At 31.3% G+C, this 27881-nt stretch overlaps 1 protein-coding gene across 1 annotated transcript in view; it reads left to right on the top strand.

Moving 5' to 3' along the window:
• The window catches only part of LOC106646100 (uncharacterized), a 30577-nt gene extending 8064 nt beyond the window's left edge, over positions 1–22513 (top strand). Inside the window, exons 5-16 of the mRNA XM_089597323.1 lie at positions 163–237; positions 341–460; positions 12501–12542; positions 12635–12802; positions 12919–13075; positions 13952–14057; positions 15802–16029; positions 16109–16278; positions 20834–20855; positions 20914–21315; positions 21405–21590; positions 22307–22513. Coding sequence (XP_089453449.1) covers positions 163–237; positions 341–460; positions 12501–12542; positions 12635–12802; positions 12919–13075; positions 13952–14057; positions 15802–16029; positions 16109–16278; positions 20834–20855; positions 20914–21315; positions 21405–21590; positions 22307–22513 — 1883 coding nt within the window. The remainder of the gene's footprint in view (positions 1–162; positions 238–340; positions 461–12500; positions 12543–12634; positions 12803–12918; positions 13076–13951; positions 14058–15801; positions 16030–16108; positions 16279–20833; positions 20856–20913; positions 21316–21404; positions 21591–22306) is intronic.
• The last annotated feature ends 5368 nt before the right edge of the window (positions 22514–27881 follow it).

Below are 27881 nucleotides of genomic sequence, written 5' to 3'. Positions count from 1 at the left end.
TTTTGTGACGAAAACTACCACTTTTGCCTAAGAACTTTTTACAATCCAAAATAAAAAAAGTATATGTAGAAGATTAAGGATAACACATTTCCTGTTAGAAAATTAATCATGAGTAAAGTGATACAATATTAACAATATGTTGAAACCTTCTGATCACTTCAGCTCAAGGTACGCACGATCATCTGGATTGGGCTAAACTATGGAATAAACCTTGTGGGCGAAAACTGGAACTTCCAGGTCCGTAATCTGTTCAACAAAACCAAACTAATTATAATTTTTTTGTTATAGTTTTTTAAAGAGAATGGAAGTTACATATTTTTTCTCGATTTTTGCCCTATAGTGCAGTCTGAAAACAAATCACTGAATCAACGCAAACCTCCAGGTTTCGTAAGCCATCAAGATTTATTTACCAAACTTCGGAGAATTTCCAGATGGACTCCAGAGTTTGTTAAAAATGAAGGTACGTAAATTGTCATTATGTTAAAAAGTAATATGTAAATTTTTTACTTCTACAATTCAAATATTTGAAAGATATTCTTACCTTATCCTTTTTTACCTTATCCTTGTCAGCTATAGGTGACTCCGAGATGATAGTATCATCACATTTTTTGTTAACATCAGTTTAACTTCCTTTTTTTCATTTTGATAGTTATTGACTTAAAACACTCGTACATTTCGTGGCAGCACTCGAATAAAAAAATTGCTTTTGTCTTTTGCTGAAAACTTTTAGTTTTTCAGGCACTTTCCTTATTTAAGTTTTATCGAGCTCAACTATGTTTTTGTCATTTCTGCTCCACAGAGACAATAGAAGATTTTTATGCAGCAGCACGTGAACGGACATTTTATGCGCAAGAATATCTACGTATGGTTATAAGATGTTGTGAAGAGCGTAGACGAAAAATGCTGCAATTTGATGGTAAGTGGATTTCATCAATTATTACGAGTAAATTTATTACTTTTTTTTCATTCATTGTTTTCATACTTTGAAATGGACAAGTTAATTTGAGTAGTTTGTTTCACGCAGTTTATTGAAAGCTGTGCGAAAATTTTTTGTTTATAATACTATCCAAAACTATTCTATAAAATCTTTTTTTCTGCACATATAAATCTAATGCAGATAGTAGAATATAAGACACCTAGCAAAATTATACAAAAATATATAAGTTCTCAGATAATCCGTTTATATTTTCCAGATCTAAAAGTAACAAATATTGATTGTAAAGTTAAGAGGAGCAGTTTCATGCGAACGCACAGCCTATTAGATACCACGCAGCGGTGTTCTGGAGGTTTCATGCAACGTGTTGCACAGGTATCTGAGTATCCTAAGACTTCTATGAGTAATTCTTTGTTCAGCGTTACTGAAGTTTTTAAATTAGTAGTTTACGGCATAATTTTTTACATATTATTACGTATTTCTTAAAATTTTGTACATGGCTTGATCAAGCACTTTCTGTAGATATGCTTCATAGAATTCAGGAATTGTTAATAGTGGACAATTCACCAGATATTAGTACATAAAGAATTTTATTTCTGTGTTAAGATACTAATTTCCGTTAACAAAAGATACTTGTGACCGATACGAAATAGCTAAAAAATAGTGAAAAATAATACATACTGCATCTCAAACTGTACTTGTTGAGTATTAAACTAAATAACACCTCTTTATATTTGAAAGTCAATAGCCTAGTATAACAGCAAAATCGTAAAAGTGATGTCATACAATACCAAATTCTACATTAAGAGCACTTCAGGAGTCTCTTGCGTGGTTCTTACACAACTAAAAAGAAATATTTTTGGTAAAAAAAAAGAATTGTTAAGAAGGTTACGGCATAAACATTTTTGTTTGTTATCGTAATAAATTTCAAGATATTCAATGCCCGAGTTGATTGAACATAGAGTTACTCTTATAGACCCGTGCTTCAAAATATTATATATTTGCTGTAATCTAATTGTAACCGCACGTTCTGTTTAAAAATAAGATGAGTATTTTAAAGAACAACTCTTTTTCTCACAGATTTTTTCAAGTAAAATGTAGGTTATCTCAAAAAAAATCTAGGTATTTGTGTTAGAAGTAAGTTGCTGTAAAAGTCCTTACGGTAAATCGATGTACACAAAAACATGCCCTCTTCTGATGACTTCAACTTTTTAAACCGATATTCTTAGAATAGATATGGGCAAGTCGCAGAAGCCTTCTGGAAACTGAGAAAGTAACCTATTCATTCTAGTATTAAAAAGAAAAAGATTTTTATCACTACCACAGTAATATTTGCAGGCTCATAAAAAATTTCTAATCTCTCTATAACAGTAATAACAATTAAGCAATGCATAAAATGTACCAACCATATTTCGTATCATGATAACTTAATTTTGAGCTGTTCTTATGTGAAAAGTACAATTGTTACAATCTTCTTGATTTGCACTAAGAAATAATAGAATACTCTTGTTGAATCTAAAAAATTTAAATAATTATGAACACTGAGTATAGTTTTTCTTGAACTTTCATGATTTCTTGAGATCTTTATTACAAAATAAGCATCAGCTTTCAGTGTTATAAACAAATGGACTTGTTTTTAAATAGCCTCTATGCTGATGATGTCTTTAGAAGGAGTATGAAATAGAAGTAGAATTATTTAACTCAATAAATATTGCTTGCTTTTAATATTTACTTTGTTAATTCATTAAAATAAAAGTAACACTAATGTTTTTGAAATATGCCTTGAACCATAACAAGCTTATTATATGTTAACTTTATTTACGTGATTAATCCTCTTATTTACTCAAAACTTAAAAAATCACAACATCTTATGTATGTGTATGTATATATACACACATTGTAATTTCTTGTACGGAGATTATCGTAATTTAAGATTGTCAATAAATAATTTGAGTAGAAAACTTCGAGATGTAGTTGTCTGTTGGAGTTTTTTGACCTAATCATAGTATGTGAAAAGCTGGTTTTTTAGTTGATAAATTTTTAGACAATTTTTTTCCTTGTGTTTTTATTCTGTATTTCGATTATTCTATAATATTTAAACTTAATATCTTCTGCCTGTAAATGAAACATGAAAAGCTTTCACTTTAACCGAATCTTATGTTGTAAGAAATCAAAAATGGTAAATTTATTCCTAGTAACTTCACGAATTTTTTGTTAAAAGAGAAATAAATTTAACAAATCTCCTCTACGTCTAACTTTTTGTTGACATTGTCACAAAAAATCAAGTGAAAAATTTTATTTGTGAAAGAAACGAAAATTTTTAATTTGTTAACAAAATTTATTAATAACGTAAAGTTAAACACTCGGACAACAGCCCACTGAAAATTGTGTTGAGTGTGCTACAATACGTTGAAAAACTTTGATGGGCTTATCCTTACTAAATAAGTCACTGGATTCTATTTGATCCCTAGACTACATGGGTTTGGAATATTTACTAGTAAAGTTATACTGGAAAAAGATTTAACAGTATTGGCTGTATTTGGCGTGATTAAGCATTCAGAAAACTGAAGTTATATAGCCCTTTTACCTTGATTCTCATTCACAAAACTAAGACCTTATCTTCCGTGCTTTTCTTGATTTTATCACGTTTTGGCCATTTTGAGTCTATACTTAAGAAATTTTAGTTATTAGATCGCAGAATTTCTGTCTACGTTTTTATTAACTATTATAACTTAGTGCCAAATACCAGATAAGAACAATATGAAAGTTCCATTCTAAAAATCCAGAAAAATTGATCATATCGATTTGACTGCATTTATCCTAACCAAATATTGTATTATAGGACAGAAGCTTTGTCATAATGTCAGCGACCTGCTCCTAGGACTCGATCGATTTAACTTTAAAAAGATCTGTATCTACACATTCTCTCATACAATGTTCTACTTTTTCTTAACTTGTTACTGTTACCAACTTGACTACTAGCTCCAGAAACTCTATAATCGCACCGCAATGACATAGTCAGGAATATGTTGGTCAGAACTGGTGACAGTAAGTTCTTAAGAGATCTTGTCTTTTGACATGCATCGCTTATAACTACTTACTCATCCTGACACGCTGATAAAAGTGTGTTCGACTGTTTTCTGGTCCTCCAAGTAACAGCATCATCAGTTAGTTCTATTACAAAGCCGCTCGTTGTCAGTGAGCCTTTGCAGTCTGTAGAGCCTTTGCAGATTATCTAGCTTTCCTTCAAACTGGATTACCAATTTTCATGTATGCTTTAGATATCTGCAGATTAGTTTTGTCATTTTTTACTCATTCACAGTGGGACTGACTTGATGTTTTTTTAAGACATTTGCAGAGTATACTTTATCTGGGCAAACTGTGTTTGTTAAGTATAAAAGGGATCTAACTAACTCTCTGACCAAGGGTTTTTTCTGGAGATGCATCTTACTATTTCCAAAGCGCTTATTTTATTAATGTATTCTTATAAAGTACTATTATGTGATTTCATTTGTCTCGCTTCATCTTATGTTTCTACAAATGTTCTTGGCTCTTTCATGTCAGTCATGTCAAATTGGCACACTGACTTCTTCTTTATTTTTTTTAACTTTTAAATATTTCTACTAGCAATTAATATGCCATTCACATAAAGTAGAAGCATTAGAGACCTGTCCTTCTCTCTCCAGGTTAACAGACATGGTTCCAGATCGTAGGCCAAATTTCATTACCAGTTGTATACATTTTTTATTACATCTTTTCGAGCTTATCTTTAAGCTATATACAATTTAAATTAATATTGGTAGAATTCCCGTTAACTGTGTTTTAGTTACTAACTTATTCATATTGGTGAATGAAAATTCAATGATTTATATAAGTCCCATTGTCCGTTTACATTATCTTTTTTCTATTATTTTAGGTGGTTATTTTTTGGAAATAGTTATTGTAATTATTTGACTTGATTTAATAAAACAGCACTGCAGTATTGCCTTAATTATCCATAAAAGAAAAACGCAATTTTTTAAAAATCATTCCATGTTTAACAATAACTTTTTATAGTTATTTTTTTAAAGAGTCTTTCATTATTTCTCAAGTACTTATAAATATTACGGCTCACTTAATGATGTTTCAATGTACATATTAAAATTTACAAACCATAGCATTAATTCAACTTGCAGCTTTTCGTGTGGCATCTGACACAAGTTATTGGAGTTTGAAACTTACTAAAGTGCCAATAAGGTGATAGCTTTGAAAGCTGACAGAAAATACTTTTTTAAGATTTTCCAACATTAGTGCCATTCATATCCCTTATCCTTATTCCTTGTGGTGAACATACAAGGCTCTCAAGTATACTAAATCCTAATAAAGATTTAACAAAAGTAAAATTTGGTATTGATGATACGATTTGATTACGATAGTTTTCGTAGATCTTGATTATTTACGGGCACATAAAAGCACACCTACTCAGTATTCAGCAGGAAACTGTTTGAAATTTTAACGAAAACTAGTAGATTATCGATGTCAATATGTAGATTACTCTTTAAGTATAGCTAAATTAAGGGCTACAGATAAAAAAAAGAATAAAAGCTACTAAGAAAAAGTGACATTGTAAATTAAAAAGTGTTTGTTTAAAATTATTGTAAATATTGTAAAGTTTATTTTTGTAGGAACGTTAAAGTAACTAATTCATCTATGTATATAAGTGCGTGCGTATGTGAAAGGGTGAAATAGAACTGTGTAAAAATGTTATTACTTAAATAAGAATAAATGTTTGTCTGATCCATGTACGATACCTCTTTTACTACCTTTACGATACCTCATTTTTTATTTTTGGCAAGCAAAGATGGCTAGGTAATTATTTATAGTAATATTCATCAACATTTTTATATATAATGCACATATGTTAATGTCATAGTGCTGTTGTAATGACATGTTCTGAGCTCTAAAAGTTTAATTCAGTTTCTCCTGGAAATTCAGTCTTAGCCTTATTAAAGAAATGCATATTACCATAACAAATGTGTAATAGCTTTTCAATAAATAATGAATAAAATATCTTTGTAGTTTGCATAACTCATTTTATATTATTTAATATCACAACTTTTTTCATCGCTGTAATATGCAAACGAAGTTTTTGTGTGTGTGTTAGACTTTCAATATTTAATATAAATTATTTTGAACAAAGTGCTACAATTTTTAAATACTTTAAACCACTTAAGGAGACTTGGGCGTTTGGTGCCCCTTTGTCACAAAATAATTCTTTGTATTATTTTTTTTTACAATCACATTGATTATACACATGTGTCAACGAAATAACAATAATATACGGATAAGTCATTGGGAAATTGATATTAAAAAATGTATTAGTTTTCCCGAGGTACCATATAAAAAGTTGACGGCCCTGTCATTATAAAACTGAGAACACCGCACCTTATTTTTTCTGCAGTTATAGACCTATACACTTGTGCTGGACTGGAATCAGTCGATTAAGCCAACGACTTTTCAGATAAAAGTGATGTTATCAACGCACATAACGCGTGAAATGTTTCACAAAAACTTATTCATAAGATTTGTGTTAACACATCTAAAATTATGAAAAATACAAAAAGTATTGAATTTATATTAAATACAAAAGCTACATTATATAAAATCAAAGAGAATAATAACTCACTAACAGATTTAACGAACACAAAACCAGCTATTAAAACAAAAATTTCTGAGGCTAGTATTAATCAAACAATGCTTCTTAAAGCAATTAAAACTGGAGGATTAGACGGTTTGACATTCCTATTAGGGAAAAATGTGAGCAATAAACCACGAGTTACCATCCATAAAAGAATCATCTAAGATATTTTTGATTAGCTAGATAAAAAAAAATTGTGTATATATTGTTCGTTATAAATTCTGTAAAACAGTAAATAAATGCTTTTAACTAAGTTAATCATATTCAATTAGTTGTTACTTAACGACTACATCATTTTATTTTCAGTTTATTAAAATTTTTTTTAAATAAGAGTATACAGAATGTACCATTATTTGTACTTACTTGTGCTGTCTATTAAAATGGCACACCACCTTATTGATGCACAGTTGCAACTTGTATGGCACATGCGCACTTCCAGTCACAGACTTACAGTACCTGAACAAAACAATTCTCACGTTCGACGTTTTCCTCGCTATTTTCTCAAAATTTAACGTGTTGATCCTACCTTTTATTTAAAGTAATAGATTCTTTATGATTAAAAATATATGTATCAATTTGATTTCTAGACCCACAGCTTTTTATTGCAGTATAGTAGTCACCTGAATTTCAGATTTCGTAAGGTTACGCGTTAGAATGATGAACTTTCACAAGCGATTTTCTCGAAAATAAATGTGTTGACCTACTTATTCATTGTTTTTTTTTTTTTTTCATAAAAAAATATAGCATAATTTATTTACATAACCTCTAAATTTTAGAGCTAGCCAGCATTTTATTCAAGAACGCCTAAGCCTCCTTAACCTCGTTTCCTTCACAACTGTCTTTTTATCCTTAAAATAAAAGAGTTTGTTATCAATATAATTAAACTTTCTTTTAAATGACAGTTCCAGTAGACACTTACATTATCCATTTTAAAGTTAAAAAACATTGTTTAGAATTACATTATTAGGCTCTCATTTATTCTATCTTGAATTTTCATCAAATGTCGATCTATACTATAAAACATAATGCTGTTAAGTTTTCGACAGATTATTTACAATGATTTTAAATATCAGCAGTAGGAATGAAATGATGTCTTTTTCGATAAAATGTGAAATAATAATAAGCTCAAGAAATTTTGCGATATCAAAGTTAAACTTGTGGTTGGAAAGTGTCAGTCCAAATGCTCATAAGCATTCCTGAGACAATTATCAAGCAAAAGTGGAAAAAATAGGAATGTTAATGTCTTTTTTTATCTGGTTTTTCATCTTTTCAGATATTTTGCCCTAAAAATCGACATTTATAGATCTCTTGAGATTTTTCTATTAATAGATTTCGTACCACTCCACACTCTCTGAAAATATGAAATCAACTGTTAGGTGTACAGAAAAAATTTACAAAATCCTGTAAACTCAGATGTATATCCTAGTGCAGCAAACGGTGTCTTATAAAAGAAGCTTTGGACTTGCTATACTCTGTGTTGAAGATTGTTAGCGAAGAAAGTTAATTACCACTAATTCAAAACTTTTTTCTTTTTTTTTAAGTTTTCAGGAATATTTGGGTTGATTGTCAAAAAAAACGTATCGCCGTAATGAGAAGAATCAGCAGTTAATTGAAAAAAATTGGTTAACTAAAAGACAATTTTATAAAATTTTCTCTGCCAGAATAAGACGAAAAGGTTACAAGTTTACTGCAAGTAAATGTGAGTACGTCAAAATGGACAAATTAAAAAAAAAATATAATGAAGTAAAGGATCACAACGCAAAGTCAAGTAATAATAAAAAAACTTGTGCATTTTATGAGGTAATGTTGATTGCTATAGGGTATATGTAATTTTGAACTATTAGTTATTGAGGAAATACCTAATAGATTCTGAGGTTAAAATAAAGCGCGTCGACATGTTTTTCCCAAACGTAATATCTACTTCATGAACGAGTTCCCTAATAAATACAATGACATTACATCTATGACCTTATGTAATTATTATCCTGCAAATAGACTCAATTAAGGTTTTAATTAGTGTATTTATTGTCAATATCATCAATGAGTTTTTATTATAACATCTTATTACTGAAAAAGTAAAAATAAAATAATTATTAAAGCTCATACAGAGATGCCAACCAGGAATGTTTCTTTATTTCTTTCCAATTCAGTTCAAAACGAGAAGGCGTAAGTCACCTGTCAAGTTTAAACTTTTGTCTTTACTTTGTTCTAATTCTTTGCTAAATCGTGTATTTTTTAATTTAATGTGGTAAACAATGAATAAAAAATTTGAATTCTAAATTCGAAGAAGTAAATCACATTGCACAGATTGAAAAGTGTTATAATACACATATGAAGTTTAAAATGCTTGCAATCAGTAAGGAAGACTTAGTTGACGAAGTTGTTATGGGATATAAAACAACCTTGTCGATTATCGATTTATGGCTTATACAGCCAGAAGTGTACAAATTAAGTAGATTCAAATTGACGAATATGAAAAACCCAAATACATCTTAGATACCAAGTGAATATAGGATTTCTGAAGATTTCCTTAGAATGTCTTAGCGTGATTAATAATAATTAATATTGAAGAAATTGTGAACATTTTGCTAAATCTTTAGCAGGGTCTGATAAATACTAAGAGTTAGTTTCAAATTTTTCCAAAAATGATGATTGCAACAGCCTTATTACAGTAAGAACTGAAATCGATAGAAACAATTTGAGAATTATGAATTTACGTTATTTCGCTATACTATGGAAATTAAGAAGTAAAACACTATATAGACTTCTTCATACACGGAGCATGGGTAGTATGTTTGAATAATTAGCGTGTTTTATGACCCTCCAGGAGATGATTAATAAGGATACACAATGCCCCTGACTCGTGATACACAACGTCCCAAGATTATTGATATTATTATGTATTAATTTACCTACTCTCTCATGATACCTTAAGGTTCGGTAATTAACCAATGCCCCGGGATCACTTCAGCTCGTACTGCCCTAAGAATCCGCTGATTCACCAGCTACCTCACCTAGAGGATAACACCGGTTCGCACTGCCCCGGAGATTCGCTCATTGCCCGAGTAACACCAGAGAGAAGTTACTGGTGAACGGGGAAAACTAGGAGACTGCAGTTGTCTTTTCGTCACCCATTTAGTCAGAGTAGGTAGTATGTAATATCAAAGTTGTAACATGAAAAGTAATAATAAAATGTGAGATACAACTTTGCTATTTGTTGCGCTATCATAAAATGTACAGCAGCGCTTTAAAGAGCAGAGCTCTCTAGCCAACGTGCCAGATTCATTGCTGAAGGCAAAAAGTGATTAACGTGGGCTGGCATGGGCCTTTTATACCCTCCAGAAAAACAGCGGTGTCGGTGGCTTTGATAAGGCGGCTCAGATAATTTGCAGACTTTGGTGCACTATACTATTAATAAGTGTTGTGATATACGTGAAACTTGGCAAGGTAGTTATGTTTCAGGCGCAATTTGGTCTAATACCCACGTTACATACATTCTAGTAAACCAAACAGCTTGTTTTAAGGAGTGTCAGCTTGAATTAAAATTGAGTTATAAAGCATATCTATTTTCGTTTCTTTTGTTCCTCACAAGGCACCCTCAGAACGTTAGAAACTTTAAAGGCAGAAAATATATAGGTATAAACGTATGTACATATACGTATATTTATGTATACTACAACTGTAAATTTAACATGCTTGGGTAATTTGTATTAGAATGATGAGAACCTCTGAAATTTAGATATTATTGTATTTTATTATACTAAGATTCTAACATGTATAAACGTATGTATGATTATGTATACTACAGCTCCAAATTTAAAAAGGCTTGGGTGATTTGTATTAAAATGATAAAAACCTCCGAAATTCTAATATTATTGTATTATATCATATTAAGATTTTAACATATACCCCTGCAGGGTTTTTACGTATCCTATGCTCCCAATCTGTACCATCCTTGTTCTTTTTTCATGATTACCACTTCCTGTTTCCCCAAGTATGCAAGTTTTTCATGCGGGCCCGTTGCAAAGCTCCTCTCAGATGACTTGGTTACCCATTCTACTGGGTACTATTTACAAGGCGCAGCGCTTATTTCAAGTACACTCCAGCTATTATCAAGTTTAATGAAAAGATATTTTCTAATGACCCATTTAACTCACTGTACCGACCTTTTTGAAACAAACAGTGACTTTTACCCGATGAGCTGGCCACGTGTTGGCTTTCCTTCGAATAGGAAGCCCCAGGAGGTCCAGACATGTTCAGAAAAACCGACTATTTGTTTAGAAATTCCGATGAATGGTGTTGTACTCATCTCATTGCAAAACCTCGCGAAAAAATCTTGATAATTTTTTATGGGATTCGAACCCACGACTCCTCGAGTATCTGCAGCAATAGGAGGCTAGCATGCTCGCTACTAAGCCATTGAAACTCTCGAAATTCATATGTTATGTTAATAAAGTATGCTGAATTTATTAGTGATAAAAAAATAAAACATTTAGTTTTATGGGAGTCATCACACAAAACCGACTATAACTTCAGACGTAAATGATAAACCTCAGAAATTAAAAATTATAGTAATGTATTTATTTATGAATAATTTGTTGAGTTCTAAAAAATTCAAGGTTGACTACTTTAATTGAGAGAAGAATGAAAGGAAAGCAGCAAATATTAATAATTTCTTTTTTCTGCCTGCACTATTTTAAATAAAAATATAAATATGAAATAGTCTATTTTATCTATTTCTGTAAATGCGGATGCATCGGTAACACTGGTAAAAATGTTCGCTGATTTTTCTGCTGAATAATCAGCTGATTTCTGCAAATCGTCAGCTGTTTTTTTGCACTTAGAAATTTTTTCTATTTAAAAAAAATAGTAATTCCATGTCTCAGTAACTTGCAGTAGGGCATCAAATTATTCAAATTTAAAAACTTTTTTGCACACTAACTTTTTGTATGCAATTTTTTTTTTAATTTTAATACTTTGCTGCAATTCGTTGTCATCAAACATTTTAGTTGCAGTAACGTGTGGAGCCAACGTGTTGATTTTATAATTTCGTTATTTTGCAGTATCGAAATACATAGATATGATAGGCCTTTTTGTACTTTTGAAAGGGAGATAAACGTTTTTGACCGAGCATTATGATGTTTTTGCACTAGACCATTCTAAATTCTGCTGACATCAATTCAATAGTATCATTTTTTTCAACTTCAAATTTCTACACTGTAAGAATTTCTGATTATTTCTGGAAACTTAAAAATACAAATGCACATTTATGGTCGCAATGAAGTATCCACAAAAGCACCTGCAATCCAATGATCTGTAACTAAAGGTTTGTTTAAGTGCAGAAAAATCGTCGTGTGCCGAGGATAACAAAAGATAAAATCTAATGACCCATTATTAACGCTCATAGGAAACTGAGAGCAGAAACATAGGACGTGACATGCACACGAGCCACAAGTGTTTAGTGGGGCATAGCTTTACGCTGATGCTTTATTCTGCGTAGCGCAATCGTGACGCAAAGTGGACACTAGTGTTTTTCAATCGAAACGACAACTAAAGTTACCAAGTTACATAACAAACGTTTCAATTGTCGTAAAGGCATAACAAACGTTTTAATTGTCGTGTTGTTTCAAGTGAAAGAGTCAAACGTGGGTTGCTCAAAGTTAAGGTTAGCCGTGAAAAAAATTTTATAGGCATTACAGGTACACAAGTTCGTATGAAAGGGAAGGCAGACAACAAGTGACAAAAAACATGAGATTAACGTTAATAGTTTTCCTCGTAATGAACAGTTGTTTATTAGGTACATATACATTAGTGTCATGTGAATTGATTAGGATTATTTGTTACATTGTATTTTCAATGAAAGTGTTTCATGTATTCACAATCCCTCAGATCACGCTAAGCCAGGGTCATATTTCGATTACTCTCAGTCAGGTGATTTTTATGGTTATTTTATATTGGTTTGAATGAAAGAATCAATATTATGATGAAAATGAAAGGGTTTTAGCATTTTAAGTGACTTTTAGGTCAGGATCGCTGGGTCAGAAATTACCCGCTATGCGCAGGGGGCTTACAATCACCGATACCAATAGCTGCGAGTCGGTCTGTAGCCTTGCCACTTCCAGCTCTGGAAATGATTGGTTACCATGATTATCTACAACCCCCATTGACACTGAGGAATAATGGACACACGGGTAAGTAATAAACTAATTGACTTTGCTTTCTCACCCTCAGTTTGATGAGATGATAATACTTATGGTAATCAAATTTTTTTTTTGTATTTTAATCAAAATTTTCTTATCTATTATAGTCGTATTAAAAATTAAGGATGAATCGATAAGAAAACGTACACCGTACATTTTTGGTGCTTTGCTGAAGGAAAATGACAAGTTCGAGCTGGAGAGTTTGCATTTTCACTGGGGCCTGAAAAACGGCAGAGGTTCGGAACACGTGTTACATGGGACAAGGTGGGTAAACATAAGTTTTTTTAAAAATTTTCTTACTACAGCCAAACTTAAGTTTGTTATTAACATCAGCATTTTTGCATCGTGACTTATTTAACCTCGTAAAATAGGTTTTGGTTTTTTTTTTTTTTTTTCAAGTTAAAAATTGTGTTCATCGTATTTAATGTGATTAATTTCTTATTCTTATAAGAATTTAAGACGAAACAAGTTGAAATAAAATCTTTTATTAAAAAAAAAAAAAAAAAAAAAAAAAAAAAATTAAAATCACACAATGCTACATGTAACTGCCAGTGAAAACTATATTTCAAAAAAATTCAAATTGATTTTGTCATCGAACCGTAGTGAAAAGTCATGTTTATATTAAATTTATTTGTTATTTTAAAAATTTGACTCTACAAAACGTACTGATTTAGTATTTTTCGAAAAGTTCTTCTTATTATTATAAGATAGCTTGAAATGTTAAAATCTCTTTTCTAGACAGTTCACTTGTATATTAAATATTTACGTATTTATTTATCATTGTATATTTTTTATAAATAGTTTTACCACTTCTTTTACACTGGTGAAACATATCTTACATGCTAAGGTAGAACAATTGTACACTTATGAATTTTGTCTGTGCATGACGAATTTATTGAGTGAAGGACAAAATTTTAGTCATCTAAATAATACTAATCCACGTATGACATATTAAACGAAAAAATTCACAAACAATAGAAAAAAAACAAGAATAAAACGTATTTCAACCTATTCCTGGGCAAAAACTGTTTTAATGAGACACATATTTAAATTGTTTTTTTTTCTTTTTTTTTTTTAATACTGGTTCTCGTGACATACACACAAATAAATGGGACGACTATTGTAAATAATCTTACGCAGATATCCAATGGAAATGCATTTGCTCCACCGCAACACGAAATATGAAGACGTTGAAACTGCAATACAGAAGGACGATGGTTTTGCTGTGTTAGGGGTATTTTTTCATGTAAGTAGAATATTAAGTAAAAAAAAAAAAAAAACTATTATCGTCATACCTTTTTTTTTTTTTTTTTTTTTTAACTTGCGGTGATAATCGTCTTATTAATACTAATTTTTCCTGAGAATTAATAAAAACGAGAGCTTAAGAAAAACCATTGGAGGATTCTAAGCAACACTAATGTATTTTTTTTAAATTATTTATGCCAAGGAAAAAAATAAGAGTTTCTACATTATCAAGTCATTTTAATTTTTTGGGCTCTTCTTTAACATTTAGACGTTTACTACGCCCTCAGTAGCAAAAATAGAGCTCGGAAATGTTCGCACCTGGGCGCATACTACCAAGGCAAGCACAAATAGTCCCTCGGGCCTGGGGCTTACCCTGTTAATATGCGCTACCAGGTACGAAAACTACCATTAAATTTGCTCAATGCAGCTGAAAGGAGAAGATAAATACAAGGACACGCATGCACAAGTAATGGCCTGACACCGTTGAAATTTTTTACTGTTGTGCTACCATTCCAATTTACAGATACGTATATACAGTATACAAAACATACCTCAAGTATGCATAACGGTTTTATAAAAAGTTATATTTTAGCTTTTGATTCAAAATTCCTTCAGACACATTAAATTAAGGACGAGGTTAAGGAATTTTTAGATAAACACTTATTATTCAATTTTGTAATGTATAAAACAGCGTGAAATGAAAACTATAAAAAAAGTATATATTAGCGCTCTCTAGCACTTGAGCCACCGAAAGTCCTTGAAATATTTAATCCGGAATATCTCATAATCAAATACGCAAGGAATCTTCCAATAAATTTTAATGATAAAAAGAAAAATCAATCAAAAATTAAAATAAAACAAAACAAAACAGTGCATTGCTTAAATGGTTGAAGGCACAACTGCTTTATAGAATTGCTTTGTATTTTTGCTAGAGCAAAATGTGTAACCACCACTTATGAAGACATGTAAATCAATTATTTCAAAAAGTTTATATTTACACTAAATGTGTGTTTCATTAAAAATGTGTGAATGGTAACGTAATGGTAAATAATGTAATGATAAGGTAATAGTAAAAAAATATAGATGTCATGGATGTATATCTATCTTGTATTGTATACTTTCATTGAAATTATAATTACAGTCTAAAAGGCTATGAACATTTAACAACAATTGAAATATAAGTTTTTGTTAATCATAGTAACGTAATGTCGATATTATAATACAAAATTGTGAATGCTAAAGCTGTAAATTTTCAAAAATACAAAATTTTTATGTTTTTATGAATTTTTTATTCTTTCATTTCATGCTCTGAAAATCAAAGAAAACATTTTAACATGTCAAAACATTAGTTTTTTTGCTAAAACTTGTACTTTAAATTTACGTGTAGTTGAGGAAAATTTTGAATTCTGGTGTATCACATTTTAGAATGTATAGTTACATCTAAAATGTGATTATTATGGTCTGAATAACGATAATTTACAAAAATAGCTAGAAACTGATGGAATGGTGCTAATACTGCTGAATAAAAATTTTTTTTAAAACTCATACTAATTTGGTTATACTGTTTGCTCAGGTAAGAAATGTGGCAGTCGTGTCTTGGATGCAAAATTTCAATTTTTCGCATGAATTTAGTCGCTTGTTAAATTTTTGAAAAAATTAAATGCCACGAGGACATTACACTTAAAAATCACTGTTCATAGCCCTCTGTATTCATACAAAATTTTTAAAATACTCATTAAAATCAGCTGGAAGAAGAGGAGAATCGCCACTTGTCGTTCCTCATATCCCATCTGAAAGAAGTCCAAAATGTGAACAGCGAGACTAGGCTCAACAACTCAATCGAGCTATCGACGTTGCTCCCCTTGGATGTAGATACCTATTACACATACAAAGGCTCATTGACAACCCCACCTTGCAACGAAGTTGTCACCTGGACTGTATTTGCCGCTACTGTACCTGTCTCTTTCAAACAAGTAAATGAATGACACTATGAACAGTTGCATATGTATAATTGAAATTAAAAAAATTGATTTGGTTTACTTTCGTGAGCAGATGAACAAGTTTCGATTGTTGTCGGACGGTAAGGGAATACTAGCCGACAATTTTAGGTACCTTCAAAATGTAAAAAATCGTAAGATTTACGTGCGAAGACCGAACGCTACTTTGATGGGTAAGAATGAGATTATCGATTTTAATCCGTCAAATTTAAAGTGGCACTGGACGTAAATAGTTATTAAGATAGCGTCGTCGTATTCTCAAAAACAATCCTTTGAAAGAGAAAAGCAAGCATGAAATATACGTTGCAAGACTGTTTTTTGAAGTTCTTTAACTATACACACCAGAAGAAAAAAAAATCAGAGACAAATATTCAAACTCATTTGGAATTTTTTTTTAACTAAACAGTTTATAGTTGTGCGAGAATCACAGGTCAGTTACCTAAGTAGTTGTTAATATTGTTAAATAGATAAACTTAACTATTGTTCAGCTAATATCGATGTAGTGTGATGATACTATATTTCTGGTTCAGTGTAATATTTAACATTATTTTCTAGCTGAACTAGCATCGGAAAAAGTGTCAAAACTTTCTGTTAGTATTATGTAATAAATCGTTTCTTAAACAATTGTTTTTTTGTGTTTTTTAATATGTGAAAACTTATTGAAATGTAACAAAGCTTTAAATGTTAACTATTTGACTGCGTTGTAATATTCTTGAAAAAAAATATATGAGTAAAAGGAAAGCGAGAATCTAAGGTAAGTATCAGAGCTGTTTTTCAATATTTTTTAAGTATTTTAATTTTTTTATAAAATATGAAAGCATTTAAGATATATAAACTGCGTCGTAGTAAAAAAAAAAATAAAATAAAAATAAACAAAAAAATCGGAATAAAAGAAAAGTAATTACTGAAGGTAGGGGAACCTGGGGCTGTGTGTGTCACTGGGTTGAATGGGTCTTTATCATTATTTAAAAAATCACACCACCAAAGGTATCGGTTTTTTTTCTATTGTATATTATCATAAGTAGTTAATTAGCCTTTGAGATTTGTTTATTAAACGCTGTGAAAAAATACTATTTTTAATGAAATTTTTAAGTACATAAGAAAAAAAAAAAAAAAAAAAAAAACAGTTTTCACTAACTTTCAACAACATTACAATTTTTAAATATTTTTTTTTTCTCATTTATTAAACTTGATATCAATGAAGCAACTATTACATTTTAATGCAATGCTTTAAAAAAATTTGTGTTCATAGTTTTAAATATATTATCTAATATTTGAGAAATATTGGTTGGGGGGGGGGGGGGCTGAACGGGTCAATCAGATGAGGCGAAATGGGACAAAGTAAACTTAGCAACAGACGATTTATATATTTTTCTCTGACAGACACTTGCTCTAATATTCAGTGTTGTGACGCGGTAAGGTTTGTTAATTAAAAACAAAGTGATGGTCAGGTCGTACAAAAGAATGACAAATCGGCAATCCTGGTCTGCTGAGGCGTTGCAAAAAGTAGTAAGTGTAATTTCAGCTGGAGAGACATACCGACTTGTAAAAAAAAAAAAAAATGGTATACCTGATGGAACGTTAAGAAGAAAAGCTCGAACTATTGAAGGAAAAACTAGAAAAAAAAAATTCGTGAAGTTGTGTACTAGCCAGGTCCATATATTGTCGTTATGTCTGTTATGTGATGTCTTATGGAAACACTTTTCTATCATTTAGTTTAATTAAAATTTTGAGTAGAAACAATAGAAGAATTTGATTTTTTTTAATTAAGATTAGGTTATAATGCCGTAAAGTGTTTAGGTCTTTATCAGTAATTATAAAAAAACCACTATGATTTGGGCAAATTTTCTCTAATAAACATTTTACATCGATAATTGATAAGTTGTAAGGAAATGTAAATACTCACATTTAAAAAAAAAGATAACATTTATTACTATACGATTGTTCCAGAATATTTTATTAACATTCATTTTTTATTATTTCATCCTTACAGCCTTTTCCTTGATAAAATGAGACATGAATAATAATTTATAATCACACTCAAGGCGGCTAAATAAAATACATTGGCTCCTTCAGCCCCATATCTTGGGCTGTATGAGCCGTTTGACGTCTTATCCCTTTACCTTACTTCTTTAAAAAAAAGTTTTATATTGTGCTACTAAAAAATTTGGAGCTTGATTTATGAGATGTTCAGAAATATGTAGTAGTTTTTTTTTATTGTATTTAAATGGTTATTATTTATTTAAAAAATTATTGAAAAAAAGGTGGCCCATGCAGCCCCAGGTTTCCCTACGCAGTAGAACTGTTTTGTAGTCTGTGAAATGCAAGAAAGTATCGGAGGTAGGTGTCTAACTGCGTTTTAGTAGCTTTGAAAAACCAGAACATAGTGTATGCTTATAGGGACCCAGGTGTTATACTTGTATAGCAGACAATAAATATATGTATACAAAATATTCATACCATAAAATTTTAAATGATTTCATGTAATTTATATTACAGGTTGTGCAGTTATCCTTAAAAGCGGGGTATTTGGTAGTTGAATAAGTTTCAATAAGTGTTTTTATATTCAATAAATGAATAAAGAATATATTATGTAGGTAAGAAAAGTACATAGAATATCCATGGCACGATGTGCTGTAAGGCTGTACCATCAAAAAATATTTGGTTATTACAACCAAAATTCAGTTGTGCAATGTACTGCCAATTTTTTGGTTACCTAACAAAAAAATGATAGCTGCAGTTAACCTCTATGAACTATACTTAGCTTATACTTAGCTTATATCGAACTATATTTTTATATTTTCAATAGTCCAGCCAACCAAATTTCTTTACCTTGTGACCAGTACGAGACTGCCCATTTTTAACGAATCTTTCAATTATTTCAAAACAACTTCCTATACGCTGATAAAACCTCAATCGTCGCACTCGCGCCTGTCACATACGATCATACACTCATTCTTAGTCACGTAAATAGCAACCATAATATGTATCCGAAAGAACAGTAGTATGATTTCTTCTTAATATGTAATTTTAATTAGCTTGTATTTAAAGCTTGATACCCTACAGCATTAAGAGCCTTTTTGCTAGTTATTTTCCTATGTACGATGAAAAAATAATGCTCACCTGGTACTGTGGAGTTACAGCTACATTTTTTCCCATCGTTGACTATCTTGTTAAAGTAAGAATTTTTAAAACTCTACTTACATATGACATTTCAATAAAACGGGAAAATCCAAATTCAATTAAAAATAAAGTATTTTAAATGATAATTTTCTTATGTCAGATCACAGCTGATTCATACATTTTTCATTTTTACTACCATAACGATACGTAATAATCATATGTCACAAAAATGGTTGAGCTTCACATATGGGTTAACTTATCTCATCTTTAAAAAAAGGTGTTACACATATGTAGGTATTTTAATATTCGATAAATATCTATTTTTTTTAATCATTTGCGAACAGTGTAAGACACAGTCAGACTTTACACATATATACTTCTACGTTTCGGTTATAAAAGCTCATAATTTTCTTCTAACTTGGTAGTAGGTTATTTTTAACACCGCAGTCAACTTGAAGCTGTGCAATCATGATGGCCCAACTGTTGCCTATATTCGTAACGGCTGCTATCATAAGCATTGGTAAATGACCTTTAACTTATTTAATATTAATATATTTTGCTGCAAGAGTTCACAAAAATCGTTAACAGTACTATCATTTAATTCAGTGTGAATTACATTAGAGGTAGGGTATGTTTTTAGATTAAAAACTTAATCTCAAAGTTAAAAGACTATAGTCTTATAAGACTTCTAAGTTGGTGCTTACTTTAATAAGTTCAAACATAACTTACTCAAAACACATTTAAGAATTCAATTATGTTGAACATCAAGGGTTTAAGCTTATTAAGTTGAAGATGTATAAAAGTCCTAACACTCTGCTGCTTACGTTTCTATGAACAAACATGATTACGGATACCTTATCTAAAACTTATTTTTTGAATAATTTGTGCGTGGTTTATATAAGAAAGTTTTTGTATTAATTACTAACTAGTTTAAAAAAGTTTTTTCAACAAATAATAATTGTGTATTGAGTTGAAAAGAAAAAAAAAATAATAATAATAATAATGATAATAAAAAATATACGAAAAAGACAAGTAATGAAGCTAATAAATATTCGTTTTAAGGCTTTGTAGTTAAATTTTTTTTTTTTTTTTATAAATTCCACTTTTTTTGTCATCCTAAAGAGCCATGAAAATATTTATCTGCAAACACTATGCATTACGCTTTTGGAAAATATTGGTATCTTAAGTGTTAAAAAAATATATAAAACTATTGCTGCCAAGTTTTATAAACTCCATTAAGCAAAATTATGTTATGAAAACGGTAAAGTTACCATTAAAGGGTAAGCTACTATAAAGTAAAAATGTAGATTTGTACCTATAGCAGTTTGTCTTTTGTATACAAAAGAGTTGGTAAAATCATGAGGCTAACCTTTATTTGTGCTTGTTTGTAATTTTTTGACTGCAATCGCTTGTGGGTGAAAACGTACGAATTTTCTTTGCAACTGACTTGAATATTTATAAGACTTTCAGAAGTAGAAAGTTTTTAATTAGTAAAAAATAAAGTTTTTCACTAACAGTCTTCCAAACTGAGCAACAAGACCAAAGCTGCTTTCCATATAAGACACCCGTTGTTAGACAAGGATGCACACATGATTTTACAGATTTTTAGAAATTTTTTAATCGAAAACTAAACATACGATTTAACCGATATTTACAGAAAGTGTGTACATAGTAAAGTGGTACGTCATCTATCAGAAAAACTGTCGAGAGTAAATTCTATAAAAGCTGATTTTTAAGGCAAAGTACTTCAAAGCTGAACACGACTTATGTTGCGTTGTTAATCTTAATTTTCCAGTCGCTGGCTTGGATTCTGAGAATATCATAGGGGGCCAAAACGCAAATCTCAATGATTTCAAGTACCAAGTTTTCATACTAGTTAATTACAAAAACGGTGGCGCTTCATGCGGTGGTGCACTCATTCACCGTCAATTCATACTCACATCTACTAGTTGCATTACGGTGGGCATGAACAAATCTACAGGACTAGAGCCTAATATAGTTTATGCGAGGGTTCATTTGGGGACAGACGATTTAGAGAGTAACACTGAGGGTGGTAGAATTCGCGTAAAAGAAATCTACATCCACAAATATGTTACGCCTGTGAGTTTGTTTTATTCAAACGATATCGCTGTATTGAAGGTAAGACAAAACGGAAAAAAAAGAAAAAGGATTTTCATAATAAAGTTTGAAAAATAATGGTAAATTTCATACACTATTTATTTTAACAGTTGGAAACACCAGTTCCCAATCACCTAAGAGCTGGTGTTGTAAAGTTACCAAAATCAGACGAACCCATTTTTGGTGGAAATACTTTCGTCTCTGGATTTGGTTACAATTCAATTCAAACGAAGAATCGTGGTGGCCAGCTTGAACCAGTGCCCATTTGGCGGCATAAAAAATTGAAATACGCGAAGGTTAACGTAATTCCTTTAATCAGATTTGGGATACCTAAGGACATAATTAAGTCAGTTAAGCTAAGGACGCACTCTCGCCACGACCGTAGTCAACCTATTTGCCCGACGCAGATGAGCCTGGCCTAAAATCTATTGTAATATAAAATCTCCTTGCGTGGAAGCAGTAGTTCACCTGGGAGAGATAAATAGTTCGACCAAGGCCGTGAAGAGCATAATTTCATGTCCTAAGAAAAAGTCTGACGTTGGTTTGTTTCAGGAAAGAAAGATTAATGAGTACACTTTTTTGCGGCACCATCATGCCAGAACTGGGTGTGCAGCACTACGGCAGTTGTTACGTGAGAATCTTAAGCCAGTATTAAAATATATGAAGCAGTTTAAAATAAAGCTTTAGAAATCGTTAACCTCCATTTTTCTCGATAATCGTCACTTACATGTTTTTTAGAAGTTTCAACTTGTCCATTAAATTTGTTTACTGCAACAATCTTTATATGTATATATACTTTTTGGATGGCTGGAATACTTATAAATTTTATTTGTTACCACGCTTTGGTGGCACGTAAATGAGTTATTCCGTCTTGGCTGGGGCATCATTCAAAAAACTTTTGAATTCGGTATTTTTAAGACATTGTGAAGTTTACGATTTTCGGAAACTTTACTTCTATCTGAGTCTTAGAAGCATAATGTTAGTGTTGTACAAAATTTGAAATATTTTTCAGGGTGATGGTGGTGGTCCCCTTGTTAGGAATGGAGAAATCATTGGAATCCTGACTAGAACCTGGGTAGACTGTGATGAATCACGAGCACCAGTAATTTACACTAAAGTCACAGGTTACTTGGATTTTATCTACAATATTCTCGAGGGACAACCTGGGCCTGAAACTAAGAAATACGTGACGCGATTCCCACCTGGTTTGATGAACTAGTTTCAAGTATTAAAAAAAGTCTTTTTTTTTTAAATTTTTTTCACGCAGTTTTTTCGATTGAAATAGAAACGACGTGTTCTATAGTAGTTTAAGTGTAAATAAATGTTAACTTGAAAGAATGTTTTATACTATCAAAAATTTTAATTTTTATCCTCGGTAAAAAGTCTATTTCACAGCCCATGTATATTTCATAAGACCACCTGTGAACAATTATAACAGGTGTTTACTGTACATGCATGTATATCATAACTTAATTCATAACCTGTTTAATACATACATTAATATATATGTATATATGTCGTCTGTTTATACTTACACATACACATTCCTAAATGATAAAATTAGTTCTTGGAATTTGAACAATAGCCAAGCTTTTTTTTACCTCTTGCCCTGAACATGGAATATTCCATTTTGTTATTAGCCTCCCCTCTTGCCCATACTTAACTACTTTTTTCATTTGCCTTATGGTGGAGAACTACCGCAAGACTAAAAACTGCATATTGTCCCGTCTTAACCTGTAAAGTTAATACAATATTTAATTCAGGTATACATCGGAGATTTCAGGCAATACCAAGGTGAACAGGCCAACAAGTTTGGGTTGTCTTGAGTTAAGGATTTAATTGAAGATGCTCATTATATCTCATTTTGAAATCCTGGATGATATAATACTACGTAAGCTTCTTGAGATTGTACGTATCTTGTAAATAATTTATGGGATTAATGTTACATGATCACGAGAAAATAAGGGTAAAGTAGTGACGTCCTTGATGTTCGTTGTACGAGTACTCCCACGTGTGATGTCTTAATAAGGAATTTTCCGTGTACCCCAGAATGATACTTATCTCCTATTTATGATTTTTGTCCTCGTCCTTTAAGTGTATCCGTTTCAGGAGTTGAATATTATTCATGTCGACATTATCGCATATGAGGCATTCACGTCAAATCGCACAGGCTGCGCGCGAGACCACTTTTCATGCTTTGATTACAGTATCAAATTATTGAGGAAGATAAATCGGAGTAAGCATTTCCGACGTATTTTAACCTCAGCTTTTCAATGAAATTATTAAAATTACAAAAAAAAGTCAACATAACCTCAAAAAAATATAAAACATGTTATATCTTCAAAAGGGTGTCTCGAATCTTTTTTTTTTTATCTAAAACGAAAGAGAAGGTTTTTTTACGTTGGTATAGTGATTTTCAAAGTGTCCACTATTATATTATTCGAGAAATCTAACGTCAAAGTCTATGCTCTCGTGCCGCCGCGACGGACGGCCTGGCGGCGGACGTAGCGCCGCATTCGTACCATATCTTACGTTTGAAAACAACGCAATATTCCTAATAAATGTTTTATAATAAAATAAAGTATTGACATGTTTACATAATAATAAACAATTTGTATTTATTTAAACTTTAATTTAAACTTTAATACTGTACACTATGCAATATATTATTGTATCGTATAAAAACAATTAAATATTTTTCTTGACCTTTGCAGTTTTCTTGAGAGTAGATTTTTTAATTTTTGAATTGGAAATTTTCGAAAATGTTTGAAATATTGAACTTAAAGATGTATGACGCAGCTTAAATGTGTTTTCATCGAAAGGGATAAATGCGTGATATCGAAGAGTTCCTGGTATCATTTTACCCTTACTTTTTATTAAAAAGACAACTTCTGAACCTTCAGTTGTACTTACCAAATTTTTTCAAAATTCAATAAACTCCACAAAGAATAGCAAATTCACAAAATACATTATTCAATTAAACAAATCTCAGAATTATTTGATGCCGTAACCTTTATCACGATTAATAGAGTAATAAAGTTTTGCTGCTGTAAATGAACTCAGAGGAGGAGAACCGCGCCTGATAACAACACTATTATTGATATGTCTAAATAATTATTGTAAAAAATAATACTGTATTTACATCAACTAATAATTAAAGGCTAAAGAAGCAGACTTTTCGGTTCGGTGGTTCACAAATTGCTATATATAGCACGCATGCAGCGCTGCACCATGCCCCACCGGCCAGGCCGTCCGTCGCGGCGGCACGAGAGCATAGACTTTGACGTTAGATTTTTCGAATAATATAATAGTGGACTTTATGAAAATCACTATACCAACGTAAAAAAACCTCCTCTTTCGTTTTAGATAATAAAAAAAAAGATTCTAGACACCCTTTTGAAGATATAACATGTTTTATATTTTTTTGAGGTTATGTTGACTTTTTTTTGTAATTTTAATAATTTCATTGAAAAGCTGAGGTTAAAATACGTCGGAAATGCTTACTCCGATTTATCTTCCTCAATAATTTGATACTGTAATCAAAGCATGAAAAGTGGTCTCGCGCGCAGCCTGTGCGATTTGACGTGCAATGCCTCATATGCTGCAGAAGATTGTTGTATTTTGTTTATAGTAGGGACGCCAGTTATTTTGACCACCAGGTTCTCTTCCATTAACTTTTTTCTTAGAACTCAACAGTTTTCGAGATAATCAATAATAACCGAAAAAAAATTTGGCAACAAAAATCTATGTTCTCGGTTGAGCTGATTTTTGGGACTTTTTTATTTTATTATTCATTTCTTTTTTAATAATTTTGAGCCTAATTTTATAATGATGGAAATAATCATCACTTCTCGCTATTTTGAGGACTCCAAGACCCCTACTATTAGGAAGGAAGTTTAAATCAGTAATAAGAAAAAAAGACATAATTTAGCGTACAAGCCTAGAAGCCGTCTTCATGACATTCATTTCATCATACCAAAAGCAAATAAACAATAAATATACTTTATGGCTGAAAATAAAATTCTGTGACTATTTAAATTTATTATTGATAAAATAACAACACTATTAGTCTTTTGTACCGAATTTTCGAAGTAAGTGTTATTTGTTATTATAGTCACAGGAGAAGGACGCAAAAGGTTTCGCTTCTTCTTTACTTTCATTCAAATCACTTTATTTAACCGAGTGGAAGAAATAAGCCACCATTCTTTTCTAAGTATTTGGGATTTTCTAAGTATTTGATACGTTCTTTCTTCTCAAGGGTGAGGGAATATTTCACTTCAGTATATTGCACAATACGAAATTTCCCGTCGTATAATATCATTTATAATAGCTTCGTCTGGCATCAAGCTAGGAAATGTTGGGCTAATAAAATGACTAGTCTAACATTCAATACTTTAAGATCAGTTTTATTTTCAAAAATCAATTTTGCTGCAGGTCCCGTGCTATCTGTGTGGTTTCAAAGGACTATAAGTAATTTGTGAATATTTTTCTGAAAACCAAAATGCGTAATTTGATTGCTGAATCGATTTAAAAACATAAATAGTAATAACTATTCTACAGACAAAATTACGTAGTTAATTGATAATAGTTAACTAAATAAAAAAGTAATTTTCTTCATACCCCGGCCGAAAGTACGTGCTTCCCTGCTCGATTTCACTCAAGAAAGTGTAGCTTTTGTGGCCGGCCAGAAAAGAGGGCGCCTCTGATTGGCTGCGTGCCTTTTGCTGCTGCTATCAGCAGCGCACGCGCAGTGGAAGCAAGAACAGCAAGAACCGAGCCAACGAGCCCGACTCGTGCACGCAATATATATAGTGTATAGACTGCTCTTGCCTCGATGCTGTGATCATCAACAGTGACCTGAGACTACGGGTAAAGCTGAATATGTATCGTACAAAGATTGTAATTTTCATAATTGTACTTTTAATGTAAATGAGAAGAAATAGCTTCAAAAATTTTGTTTGCCTGTGAAAATATTGCTACAAATAAGAATTTTCACTGCAAAATTTTGTACTTGAAAATATTATTTTTACAAAAAAAAATAAAATTTCAACTTACTATTTGTTACAAAATATCTATAAATATCTACTATAAAATACTATGTATAATTTGGTTTTTTATAAAAAAAATTTCATTATCTAATAAAGATCATTCGGATAGAAATAATAATTACTTCATACTCATGAAGCTTTCCTACTGCACTTATTCAATGAATCGTATTTAATTTCTGATTTCTTACAAAATGTTAGTAAAAAAAGTCGTCGATGCCCACCCCCCCGACCAGCACAGCCTCGGCTTCGCCTCTGCCTGCAAAAGTCGGGGCGGGCATCGACTACACATGAGCAACATGTGCTACAAGAGATCCCCGGTGGATGGCGCTGATGCAGACAGCAAAAAAGTAACGTATACGTATATACTCGAGCGTCAGAGCGTCAACTATCAATCAACCAGACATGCTATTTATTAGTTATTATTAATGTATCAAACGTACTTTCGGCCGGGGTATGAAGAAAAATCGTATACGACCCACGGCCAGTAAACTAAAGACCCCGGCCTACGTGTATGAGGGCCTCGGCTTCGCCTCGGCCATCATAACCACGCAGGCCGGGATCTTCAGTTTTCTGGCCTTGGGTCGTAATATACTATTTATAGTAAGTCCCACAAAGTTGTCTTTTTTCAACATTTTACTAGTAAAATGCAAATAACATAGTGAGAGCACCCTACTTCAAGGGTACTTACCTAACATAGAATGAAAAAGTATTGCTAAGTAATTTTACGTAGGAACTCAAGAGCATTAAACATAATAATGTTTAAAAATATTATCCGTTCGAAAACTTTTTTCTAAACAAAAGTGATCTTTTACACATTTATAAAGTATAGATATTATTAACGATTCCTCTAAGTATGGCTATTATTTAGGTACATTTTGTTACTTCAAAAAAATTAAAAAATTTTTTAGAACGAGGTTTTTTGGATCACATTTTACTTTAAAAATTAACTGGAAAAAATCATGACGCATAACGTGAAACCGTGAAAATGCGTTTTTGTAGTATAATGATCTGTGATGTAGGTAATTTGATATTTTAAAACTATTTAAGACTAACATATTCAGAAATTGTAAGACTTGCATTATCTATAAAGGTATACTAAGCCAAGCAGCAATAAAAAAATTTTTTCCGCAGTAAACAATAAGTTTTCTAATAATAACGATACATCGAAGTCATGACATATCAGGTTTTCCGAATGAGTACAAGACTTCATAGTGATTTTTAGTTTGAAAATGATCACTGTACGTTTGAATTGGTTCGAAAAAGGTATGATCTCAATTTACTACGTTGTAAGGTTATGAGAAAAATATTGTTAAGGTTACTTACAAAGATTTGAACGAACTGAAAACCATGAACTAACGCAATGTATAGATTTTTTGCTTTGTATAGATGCTTTGAAGCTATTTTATTGTTTTATATAGATATCAACCTAAATTTATGTATAAATGCCCAAAAAAAGATGCTTTTCCTATGCAGATTTCTACTACTATATATGATTTCGTAAAGGTTGTTATAGATGTACATTGAAATAACTTAGAAGAT

This window comes from Copidosoma floridanum, unplaced genomic scaffold (genome assembly GCF_036245765.1).
Source record: "Copidosoma floridanum isolate Cflo_tuat_1 unplaced genomic scaffold, Cflo_Japanese_pri ptg000004l, whole genome shotgun sequence".
Taxonomy (NCBI): domain Eukaryota; kingdom Metazoa; phylum Arthropoda; class Insecta; order Hymenoptera; family Encyrtidae; genus Copidosoma; species Copidosoma floridanum.
This window is presented reverse-complemented; position numbering and strand designations above follow the sequence as displayed.